This window comes from Ahaetulla prasina, chromosome 15 (genome assembly GCF_028640845.1).
Source record: "Ahaetulla prasina isolate Xishuangbanna chromosome 15, ASM2864084v1, whole genome shotgun sequence".
NCBI classification, from domain to species: domain Eukaryota; kingdom Metazoa; phylum Chordata; class Lepidosauria; order Squamata; family Colubridae; genus Ahaetulla; species Ahaetulla prasina.
This window is the reverse complement of record NC_080553.1, coordinates 11,494,647-11,506,887: the sequence shown is the minus strand read 5'-3', so window position 1 is coordinate 11,506,887 and position 12,241 is coordinate 11,494,647. Positions and strand designations below refer to the sequence as shown.

At 42.7% G+C, this 12,241-nt stretch overlaps 1 protein-coding gene across 1 annotated transcript; it reads left to right on the top strand.

The window, feature by feature from the left end:
• The first annotated feature begins 1,030 nt into the window (after positions 1 to 1,030).
• Positions 1,031 to 10,536, top strand: LOC131185854 (immunoglobulin lambda-1 light chain-like). The gene is made up of 4 exons (XM_058158784.1): positions 1,031 to 1,143; positions 1,324 to 1,637; positions 9,990 to 10,077; positions 10,220 to 10,536. Exons 1-4 carry the CDS (start codon positions 1,095 to 1,097, stop codon positions 10,534 to 10,536), a joined length of 768 nt encoding a protein of 255 aa, XP_058014767.1. The 5' UTR covers positions 1,031 to 1,094.
• Positions 10,537 to 12,241: the final 1,705 nt, after the last annotated feature.

The window sequence follows — 12,241 nt, the reverse complement described above, 5'->3', positions numbered from 1 at the left end:
CCTGTTGGAGGAGGAGATGAAAGTCAACCCCAGAAGGATTGTTGCACAATTTGCACTGTGCAGGTTTTGCATCCTTTCCTGGGCAAGGATACACTGCTTATGGTCACACATGCTTTGGTCGCTTCCCAAATGGACTACGACTCCAACATGCGATCAATGGGGTTGCCCTTAAAGTCAACCACAAGCAGACAGTAGTTGAAAAGGTATCAGGTTACACCTTTGTTTCCTGAGCTGCACTAGCTCCCAATATGCTTTTGTTGTTGTTGTTGTTTACATTTATACCCCGCCCTTCTCTGAAGACTCAGGGCGGCTTACAGTGTATAAGGCAATGGCTTATGGGAGCCATTCAAGGTTCTAGTCTTCTTTCTAAAGTTTTATTTATTTTTTATTTATTTATTCATTTATTTTGTCACACAGTATATATAAGCATAAGCATGTAATAACTATACAATATATAAGCATATATATAAGTATGATTATGTACTAACTATATTAATTGGATATAACGAAGGAAAGCAATAGGACAGGAATGGTAGGCATGCTTGTGCTCTTATGCACGCCCCTTACAGACCTCTTAGGAATGGGGGGAGGTCAATAGTAGACAGTTTTTGGTTGAAGCTTTGGGGATTTTGGGAAGAGACCACAGAGTCAGGTAGTGCGTTCCAAGCATTAACAACTCTGTTACTGAAGTCATATTTTCTGCAATCGAGATTGGAGCTTTCATGGCATGGGGGCAACTTACTGCAGGGATCACTTCTTTCCAATGATCTACCTGTCCATCCCATCCTTTGCTTAGGTTCCAACATGCTGATAGCTGGGAATCCTAAAATCGAGATCAATTCTGGATGTTATGGGGAGAGAGGCTGGTCCTCCTCCCTCTTTGAGTGGAGACCCACCAATGAAATCTTCTGCCAGCTACCTCTTGTCTTTGTGCTCAAAATAGGTCTAGAGGCTTTGAACGGGAGAAACAGGAAGGAGATTTGCATGCCTTTGCAGCCTCTCTTTCTCGCAGCTCAACTTAAGCGTGGGGAGAAGAGGTCCACCTAGAAGGAACCTTGGTTTTAGAAGATCCGTCCTTGCCCCATTTCTCTGCCATGGCCCAACCGTTTCTCTTCCTCCTCTTCCTCCTCACCTACTTCACTGGTAAAGTATCCTGTTCACTGGCCAAGATCAAGCAACTTCTTCTCTTCCTTTGAACATTTCTACTTTGCTGGAATTATTCCCTTCTCCTCGCTCCTTTTCTCCCTTTCTTTCAGCTGAACTAAAACATTTCCATCTGATCGCATCACAGATGCAACTTCATCCCTTTTCTTTCCCCTGCAGGTGCCTTGGCCCAGTTCACCATGACTCAGCCACCTTCTCTGTCGGTACCACCTCAAGAAACCGTCAGTATCACCTGTACCAGGGAAGGTGGTAGCATTTCTGCCTACTATGTGAGCTGGTATCAGCAGAAATCTGGCACAAAACCCCTGCCGCTGATCTATCAGCATACTAACAGACCTTCTGGAATCCCTGAGCGATTTTCTGGTTCTATCGATTCTTCCTCCAATTTGGCCACCTTGTCCATCTCCCACGTTCGACCAGAAGATGAGGCTGACTATTACTGTGCGTCTTATGATAGCAATTATCAGTGCACAGTGATTCCACCTTATGGGGAACTGTGACAAAAACTAGAAGGTGGCTCAGCCTTCCTTGAAGGCTTCGCTGAACACAGTTTGCAGATGGGCTTAAAAAAGAATTGCGTACAGCCAGGGAGAGTATTTTCCATCTGACCGCATTTTGAGCAGCCTCTTTTCATGGGATCCCTTCTATGACCTTCCCAGCCATCTTCTGAGAAGCAAATTCAAGAAGAGAAGTCGGATTGGTTTCAAAACGGTGTAATTCCCTTTAAAAAAAACAGTCCTCCGTTGAACAACCTTGGAAAAAGGTGGTTAAAATTGGTGTGACTCACGTGACGCATGAAAAGGTGGTTAAAATTGGTGTGACGCATTGCTTTGCAATGAAGAATACTGGTTTAAACTGTGGTCATAAGTCAAGGACTACCTGGCCCGATAGTTTTCATACAACACGCTGACTCAGGTCCTTGGACGGATATGACCCAGATGCCAAATTGAGTTTGGTTTGGAAATTTGGGGAGGGCTTAGTGCGTTTTAGGGGAAATGTCTTCTCTTTGCTTTTAGCAAACCTTGTTTTCAATGGTTTCTGCACCATCTTTTCATGTGATCCCCTGTATGATCTTCCCAACTAGCAACCTACGAACAAAGTCAACGGCGGAACCTGGATTCCCTTAACGACTGCATGATTCACTTAACAACTGCAGTTCCTTGCTTAACAACCGTGGCAAAGAAGGTCACAAAATTGGATGTGACTCGTGTGAGAACCTTTCTGCTGGTTTCAGTTGTGTCGTAAATTGAGGGTTGCCTGTATACAAGGTGTACATTCAGCACAAGGAATCAGGTCCCTTAATGGAGATGACCACATGCTGAATTGAATTTGGGGAGAGGTTAGTGTGTGTTGGGATGATGACCACCTCTTTGCTTTTAGCACTCCCTGCAAGAATAAAAAAAAAAAGCAAAAAAAAAAAGAATTATAAAGGGGGTTCAGATAGTATCTCATTTTTAAGACACCCTTATGGGGTGGGGCTAGAGGGGTTGAAATCTATCAGCTGCTGCCCCCAATTCAGGGAAGTGAGCTGACTTTGAGGTTAGTGCAGGGAGTATCTCAGTATCAGTATCTCCTGGAGGAACAGTCAGGATCCCCTGTACCAGGGCAGGTGGTAGCATTTCTAACTATTATGTGAGTTGGTATCAGCAGAAATCTGGCACAAAACCCCTAGCAGTGATCTACCACACTACACCACACTACACCACACTACTAACCAGAGCATATAAAACATTTGCTAGACCAATTCTAGAATACAGCTCACCTGTTTGGAACCCTCACCACATCTCTGACATCAATACAATTGAGCGTGTCCAGAAACATTTTACAAGACGAGTTCTCCATTCCTCTGAAAACAATAAAATACCTTATCCCACCAGACTTGAAATCCTAGGCTTAGAAAACTTGGAACTCCGTCACCTTCGACAAGACCTAAGCTTAACTCACAGAATCATCTATTGTAATGTCCTTCCTGTTAAAGACTACTTCAGCCCTAATTGCAATAATACTAGAGCAACTAATAGATTTAAACTTAATGTTAACCGCTTTAATCTAGATTGCAGAAAATATGACTTCTGTAACAGAATCATCAGTGCTTGGAATACTTTACCTGACTCTGTGGTCTCTTCCCATAATCCCAAAAGCTTTAAACAAAAACTTTCTAATATTGACCTCACCCCATTCCTAAGAGGACCATAAGGGGCGTGCATAAGCGCACAAACGTGCCTACCGTTCCTGTCCTATTGTTTTTCTTTTCTTCTTCCTATATATATGCTTATACCTCCTTATATTTACCCATATATGTGTTTATTTACTATATAATCTTTTTGTATGATACCTACATATTTGTTGTGACAAAATAAAATAAATAAATAAAAATAAATAAATAAATAAATGATGGCAATGCTCAGTGAACAGTGATTCCACCTTATGGGGAACTGTGTCAAAAACTAGAAGGTGGCTTAGCGTTCCTTGAAGGCTTTGCTCAACATCGGTTGCAGATGGTTAGAGAGAAGGATTACAAAGTCAGGGAATGTATTTTGGACAGTTCGAGCATCCTCGAATCATGCGATCAGTCTCTGTGACCTCCCCAGCTGGCTTCCAACAAACCAAGTTAATTGGGGCAAACCAGTTTTGTTTTGCAACCAAGAGATTCATGTAACCACTGCAGTAATTCGTTTCACAACCATGGCAAAGAAGGTCCCAAGACTGAGCGCAACCCACTCAACAATTGACCTGCGGTCCTTTGTGGCAACCACAAAGCCACACAAGCAAGCCAGTAAGGTTGAGAAGGGCAAGAACACAAAAGCACAATGCTCCAGATGTATACATAAGTTTTACCTAAATGTCTTTTTTTTTTTCAAATCCAAGTATTAAAATCATCAGGTGACTCTTGGTGAGATATTCTGTAGGAGAAATAATAAAGGAGGAAAATTCTTGTCCTCTTTCATCTCATTCTTTTTTTTTTTTTGCCTGCCCTTCCTCTGATGTTTGAACAGAAGAACGAAATGCTGCATTTCTTCAGCCAATGTGGGGACCATGCAGATGTCGCAACATCAGTGGCCAGTAGGGGCTGCTGGTGCCCTTTCATGTTTCTCCACAAAAAACAAAAAAAAAACAAAAACACGACTTAAGCAAAAGGACGGCCCGGTGTGGTTCCTTCTAAGTCCAGTCTCTTCCACTAGAGTTTGGGAGGAAGGAGGGCATGATCCTTTGCAGAACATGAGAAATATGTGGGATAAAAGAAAATAGTTAGTTCCACCAACTCTGTTTCTGGTGGCACGTTTCAATTTTTTTTTTAATAAAAAACCAGTATGAGGATTGTTTATGAACTGCCCTACTTTGTATGTCCAATCGGAGGATCGTTCTCCTCTTTTTCCACTCTTAGAGAGCCCTATTTGAGTAAAATTAATACTGCATCCAGTTTTTTGGTCGCCACGATGTAAAAAAGATGTGGAGAGTCTAGAAAGAGTGCAGAGCAGAGCAACAAAGTTGATTAGGGGACTGGAGGCTGAAACATATGAAGAACGGTTGCAGGAACTGGGTACGTCTAGTTTGATGAAAAGAAGGACTAGGGGAGACATGATAGCCGTGTTCCAATATCTCAGGGGCTTCCACGAAGAAGAGTGAGTCAAGCTATTCTCCAAAGCACCTGAAGGCAGGACAAGAAGCAATAGGTGGAAACTAATCAAGGAGAGAAGCAATATAGAACTAAGGAGAAACGTCCAAACTTTGAGAACTGGAATGACTACCCTCCAGAAGTTATAAATGCTCCAACATTGGAGTTTTTTAAGAAGATGTTGGATAACCATTTGTCTGAAGTGGTGTAGAGTTTCCTGCCTAAGCAGGGGGTTGGACTAGGAGACCTCCAAGGTCCCTTCCAACTCTGTTATTCTGTTAATCAATGAGCTTGCTCTTTGTCCCCCCAATCCATCCCACCTACACCCCGAAGCATTGCTTTTCTCCAATACCATTTCCTTAACTCCTGCAGATCCGAAGAGATTCATGGAATGCCCTCCAGAAATCCTTCAAGCTATTCAGAGACTGTGCTTTGCTTCTTCCTCAGCTCCTTACTACCAGAAATACTGCTTTTCAACCAGTCACATCTTAGCAGCTTCTTCCTTTCCTCTCTAATCAGCCTCCCGAAGGGTTGGGTTGGCAGTTGAAGGGCAAGACATTTGCATGAGGAGGTCCTGTCTTGTCCTTTGGGGATTTAAGGAGAGGTGGAGAGGAGGCAAGGGGAAAATCCATTTGCTTCAGAGAAGGGATTGGCCCCTTTTGAGTTCTCCCATCATGTCCCGGGCGCTTCTTCTCTCCATAATCTTGATCTCTGTTGGTAAGAGAGGAGGCACAACACTTTCTAGAACTAAACTCAGAAGAGCCTCCTTGCCAGGTAGCTAGGTTTGTTACTCGTGGTCCTTTGGACCTTCCATTGAACAAGCAACATCTTGCTCTCTTTCAGGCCCCAGCCTTCAACAACTGCAGACCCTGAAGGACCCAGAGTTTGTCGCAGCTGGAAGGGCAGTCACCCTATCTTGTCGATACAATGGTGGAAATCTTGGGGATAGCAACCATCCTTGGTGGTCCCAGCAGATACCTGGGAATAAACCTCGAACGCTGATCCATGCAACCAGTTCCAGACCACCAGGGGTTCCAGATCGTTTCTCTGGGTCCAGATCAGGGAACGTGATGTCCTTGACTATCACTGGGGCTCTCCTTGAAGACGAAGCCACCTATTATTGTTGCGTCTGGACGGGTAGTCAGTCTCACAGTGATTCTTTCAGGTGCGGAAGTGAGACAAAAACCCTTCTCTTCATTTCCTTTCCTTTCCTTTGTTTTTGTCCTGTGTGCATCAGTAAAATTTGACAAGAAGGGAAGTGAGACAAAAACCTTCTCTTTGCATTCATTTCAGTTTCTCTTTCTTTAAATTGCCCCGTGCGCAGAAGTGAAATTGGACAGGAAGAAAGAAATGCCGTCTTTGGGTTGATATAAGACCGGAGAAGAGGGACTTTATGAAGACGCAGGCTAAAAAGTGGCCACTGGGTCAAGTTTGGGTCAAAGTTAGAGGATGTTAGGATGAAGACTTCGTAATAATTTGCACACTTGCTTGTGATTCTCTTAGATTAGATGCTGAGCTTTACAGATGATGCGCTGTTGTGGCTCCAGCCCCTGAACCTGGCCCCATGCCCGAAAGTGCCTCGGAGCCGGGCCTGCTGCCAGAAAGTGACTTGGACAGTGAGGGGGAAGGGCCGTCAGGACTTACCTCGGGAGCACCGGCTTCCCTGGCTCAGCTCCAGGAGCCAGAAGCAGGCCAGGTGGAAGAGATAACGAGGCCTCCATCCCCTGACTCTTTCCCCCCCACAGGCCATGCCTCCAGACCCGGCTGATGGCAATCAGGCCTGGCTGGACCCTAGGTTTCATAGGCAGGAGAGGCAGGAACAACAGAAGCAGGGGAGGGGCAGGCCTAGGAAGTGCTGAGTCATGGAGCCACACCCCACAGGATATAAAAGGCAGCAAGAGCTGGTGTGTCTCTTTGTAACAGGCAAATCCACGGATTGACTAGAGCTGAAGGTTGTGACTCACCAGCATCTTGGCAGCTAACGAGGGCTCTTGGCAGACGCTGGCTCTTTTGCTGCCAGAGCTGATAAGAGCCGGCTAATTAAGCGATCATTCGGACGGAGGCGAGGAGGACAGAACATGCGCACAATGAAATACCTGCAAGCAAACAACCAAGCTCAGAGAGAACCAGGGACTCCAAAGTAGTAGTAGTCCTCCTCCTCCTCCTCCTCGCCCCTCACTTCCTTCTAGCACTGATGAGCACCAAGGACCCCTTCAATGATGCATTTCTTCAACACAGATGTTGCAAAATCAGTGGCCAGTCGGGTTTCTGCTCCTGACCTTTCACGATTCTCCAAAAACCAACTTAAGCAAAAGGATGGCCAGATGTGGCTCCTGAAATGTGTCCCACCTCTTCCTCTAGAGCAGAGGTCTGCAAACTTGGCTCTTTTAAGACTTGTGGACTTCAGCTCCCAGAATTCCTCAGCCAGCTTGAGTTGAAGTCCACAAGTCTTAAAAGAGCCAAGTTTGCAGACCTCTGCTCTAGAGGAAGGGAAGGAGGCGGGCGCGGATCCTTCACAGAAGAGCTGACCTAAGCAGGAGAAAAGGACATGGTCGGGTCCAAGGACTCTGCTAGCTAGCTAGCTAGCTAGCTAGCTAGCTAGCTATTTATTTATTTATTTATTTATTTATTTATTTATTTATTTATTTATTTATTTATTTATTTATTTATTTATTTATTGATTGATTTGATTTGATTTGATTTGTATACTGCCCTTCTCCCGAAGGACTCAGGGCGGTTCACAGCCAATAAAAATGCATATAATACAAGATTAAAAAAACAATATAAAAATCTATCCACTGTTGACCTCACCCCATTCCTAAGAGGACCATAAGGGGCGTGCATAAGAGCACAAACGTGCCTACCGTTCCTGTCCTTTTGTTTCTTTCCCTATATATATATATATGCTTATAGAATAGAATAGAATAGAATAGAATAGAGTTTTTTATTGGCCAAGTGTGATTGGACACACAAGGAATTTGTCTTGGTGCATATGCTCTTGGTGTACATAAAAGAAAAGATACCTTCATCAAGGTATGACATTTACAACACAATTGATGGTCAATATATCAATATAAATGATAAGGATTGCCAGCAACAAGTTATAGTCATACAGTCATGAGTGGAAAGAGATTGGTGATGGGAACTATGAAACGATTAATAGTAGTGCAGATTCAGTAAATAGTCTGACAGTGTTGAGGGAATTATTTGTTTAGCAGAGTAATGGCCTTCGGGAAAAAACTGTTCTTGTGTCTAGTTGTTCTGGTGTGCAGTGCTCTATAGCGTCGTTTTGAGGGTAGGGGTTGAAACAGTTTATGTCCAGGATGCGAGTGATCTGCAAATATTTTCACGGCCCTCTTCTTGATTCGTGCAGTATACAAGTCCTCAATGGTCCTTGTTTCTCCTCATATATTTGTTTATACATTATATAATCTTAATAATGCTATGCTTGTATATATTGTTTTGACCAAATTAAATAAATAAAAAAATAAAATAAGCTAATTCAATATATCGCCTAAAAATTGAAATAAGATTAAAAACCCCATTTAAAAACCCCATTTAAAAAATGCATTTAAGCTAACCCTGCGCGATGGAACAAAAGCGTCTTCAGCTCGCGGCAAAAGGTCCGGAGGTCGGGGAGTTGACGAAGCCCCGGAGGCAGCTCATTCCAGAGGGCAGGAGCCCCCACAGAGAAGGTGGCACCTTCCACCAAAATACAAGAATTGCTTACGACCTGCCTTGGTCCAGATGTCCAAATGGGAGTATAGTCCCCTTTTGGGTTTGTTTTTTTCTTTTCTTCCTGTTTGGAAGAAGGAGAGCTGCACAATTATATGTATCATTGTCATGTCAAGGTCAGGTATCAAGTAGAGTGCTTGGAGAAATTCAAATGATTTATTTATTTATTTAATTTATTTATTTTGTCACAACAGTATATATAAGCATAAGCATGAAAGTAACTATACAACATATAAGCATAAGTATTCAATAACTATATTAATTGGATATAGTGAAAGGAAACAATAGGACAGGAATAGTAGGCACGTTTGTGCTCTTATGCACGCCCCTTACAGACCTCTTAGGAATGGGGTGAGGTCAATAGTAGACAGTTTTTGGTTAAAGCTTTGGGGATTTTGAGAAGAGACCACAGAGTCAGGTAGTGCGTTCCAAGCATTAACAACTCTGTTACTGAAGTCATATTTTCTGCACTCAAGATTGAAGTGGTTAACATTAAGTTTAAATCTATTGTTTGCTCTTGTATTATTGCAATTGAAGGAGAAGTAATCTTTAACAGGAAGGACATTGCAATAGATGATTCTATGAGTTAAACACAGGTCCTGTCGAGGGCGGCAGAGTTCTAAGTTTTCTAAACCCAAGATTTCAAGTCTGGTGGCATAAGGTATTTTGTTGTATTCAGAGGAGTGGAGAACTCTTCTTGTAAAATATTTCTGGACACGTTCAATTGTATTGATGTCAGAAATGTGGTATGGGTTCCAGACAGCCGAGCTGTATTCAAGAACCGGTCTAGCAAATGTTTTATAAGCTCTGGTAAGTAGTGTAGTGTTTCTGGAGAAGAAGCTACGTAAGATTAGGTTTACAACTCTTCAAGCCCTTTTTGCGATGTAGTTGCAGTGGGCTTTGGCACTTAGATCATTGGATATGAAAACTCCAAGGTCTTTAACAGGGTGGGGGACATCTGTAAGGTAATGTCCATCGAGTTTGTATTTAGTGTTTAGATTTAAATTTAGATTTAATTTTAGATTTCCTGTTCCTCAACCATCAGAGTTGAATTTTTAATAGAGACCTTTTAATTAGTCCCGGTTTCCGAATCTCCTCTACGCAAATATTTCACAAGAAGAGTTCTCCATTCCTCTGAAAACAACAAAATACCTTATCCCACCAGACTTGAAATCCTAGGCTTAGAAAACTTGGAACTCCGTCACCTTCGACAAGACCTAAGTTTAACTCATAGAATTATCTATTGTAATGTCCTTCCTGTTAAAGACTACTTCAGCTTTAACTGCAATAATACAAGAGCAACCAACAGATTTAAACTTAATGTTAACCGCTTTAATCTAGATTGCAGAAAATATGACTTCTGTAACAGAATCATCAGTGCTTGGAATACTTTACCTGACTCTGTGGTCTCTTCTCATAATCCTAAAAGCTTTAACCAAAAACTTTCTACTATTGACCTCACCCCATTCCTAAGAGGACCATAAGGGGAGAAAGGGTTGGCCCATCCACATCTCCCACAATGTCCCGGGCATTTCTTCTCTCCATGGTCCTGATCTCTGTTGGTAAGAGAAATCCATTTAGAAGGTGGCCCAATTCTTTCTAGAACTAACCTCAGAAGCATTTCCTCGCTCAATAGTTGAGTTGGCCATTCTTGGTGGTCCTCTTGACCCTCCGTTGAACCAGCAATGTCTTTCTCTCTTTCAGACCCCAGCCTTCAACAACTGCAGAACCTGAAGGACCCAGAATTTGTAGCCCTTGGTGGCACAGTCACCATATCTTGTCGATACGATAGTGGGAGCCTTGGGGATGGCAACTACCCTTGGTGGTCCCAGCAAATACCTGGGAATAAACCTCGAGCTTTGATCTATACAACCAGTAACAGACCTTCAGGGGTTCCAGAACGTTTCTCCGGATCCAGATCAGGGAACGTGATGTCCTTGACTATCACTGGGGCTCAGCTTGAAGACGAAGCCTTCTACTATTGTTGCGTCTGGACGGGTAGTCAGTTCCACAGTGGTTGATTCAGTTGGGGAAGTGAGACAAAAACCTTCTCTTGGGTTCATTTCAGCTTCTCTCTCTTTTTTAAATTGTCCTGTGTGCAGAAGTGAAATGTGACAGGAAGAAAGAAATGCGGACTTTGGGTTGACATATGTCCAGCAGACAAAAGCATCCTATCCTCCTTTAGAAAGTCCAGCTGTTCTTCACGTCTTTTCTTTCTGTTTTTCTTACCATCCTCCGTTAGAGCTTACAGGTGTTTGATGGGCCTCATGTGACTCTGGGAGTCAAGCAAACTCCTGGCATTTGAAGGGTGCTGCCCTCTTTTATAACTTAGGGATGTTTGATATGAATCCGCACTTGTGTAGATATTACGAAATTCCTGAAAGCTGTCCTTCAGTCATGATAAATATTGGGCATTGAAGAGTGTCCCTTATCATCCAATTCATCACTAGTTATTTGGTGTGTTTTGCACCATGACTTCTTGGATTTTATTTCTAGCTTTTTTAAAAAATAAATGTATTAGGCCCAGATGCTTATTAGCCCTTGCATGTTATGCAAATAAATAGAGTTTCATAATTACATTTACATATAAGCATTTCCATGTCCCGTTCATGTAAAATGTAAGTTGTTTGAAGGAACCTTGAAGATTCAGTCAAGTTTAATTGTTGCACGGTGGTGAATTCTGATGGGGAAGTGTGACAAAAACCTTCCTCCTTCCCCTTGAGACTGAAACCCCATGCAGCATACCTTGATCTGCGACTGGGGACTTTGAGTCGAAGAAACAGGAGAGAAACTCCTGCAGGTTCTTTCCCATCTCCAAAAGAAGTCTTTTTGACTCTAGGAAGAGGGGTGAGGAATACAGGAAATAGGAAACAGGAACAGGAAAAGGGAAAAAAGCAGAGAAAGGCCACAATCTCAGTCCCCCGTGGTTTGAGTAAAAACTATCAAAAGGTAAGACGTGAAATTAGAGAAGCTACAGGTGATTTGCAGATGCTTCGACACCTGATTGGAGATGGGATAAAAGGGACACAGGCTAAAAATTGGCCAGTGGGTCAAGTTTGGGTGAAAGTTAGAAGATGTCAGGCACACCCCCATGTGGTTCTCCTAGATTAGATGTTGAGCTTTGGACATCATGTGCTGAATGTTCTTACCAGGAGAAATGAATGAGCCACTGAAAGCATGGAACTCCTCTGTCGAACAGGTCCCCTTCTTTCCCTCAAGCTCACCATGGAAGTCAAGAAAGAAAAGCACAAACAAGCATGATGCTCCAGACATACATATGATCTCTACTTGAAATCAGAGGGTTAAAAACATCAAGGGAGACATTGGGACATCTTCTGTAGGAGAATGAATAAAGACGACCCATTTTGTTCCATTCTTGTTTTCTTCCAACACATCTTTTATTTATTTTTTGTTCTTCCTCTAATATTTCAAATATGTGTCAAACTATTTAACACCACAGACAATACATCTATCATTCAAAAAGACCTTGATCATCTAACCGCTTGGTCTAAAACTTGGCAACTCCGAATCTCAACCAGCAAATGCTCAGTCTTACATATAGAAAAAAAGAACCCCAACACTAAGTACATACTTGATGGACGTTACCTTACAGATGACCCCATCCCGTTAAAGACCTTGGAGTTTTCATGTCAAATGATCTAAGTGCCAAAGCCCACTGCAATTACATAGCAAAAAAGGCTCTAAGAATCGTAAACCTAATCTTAC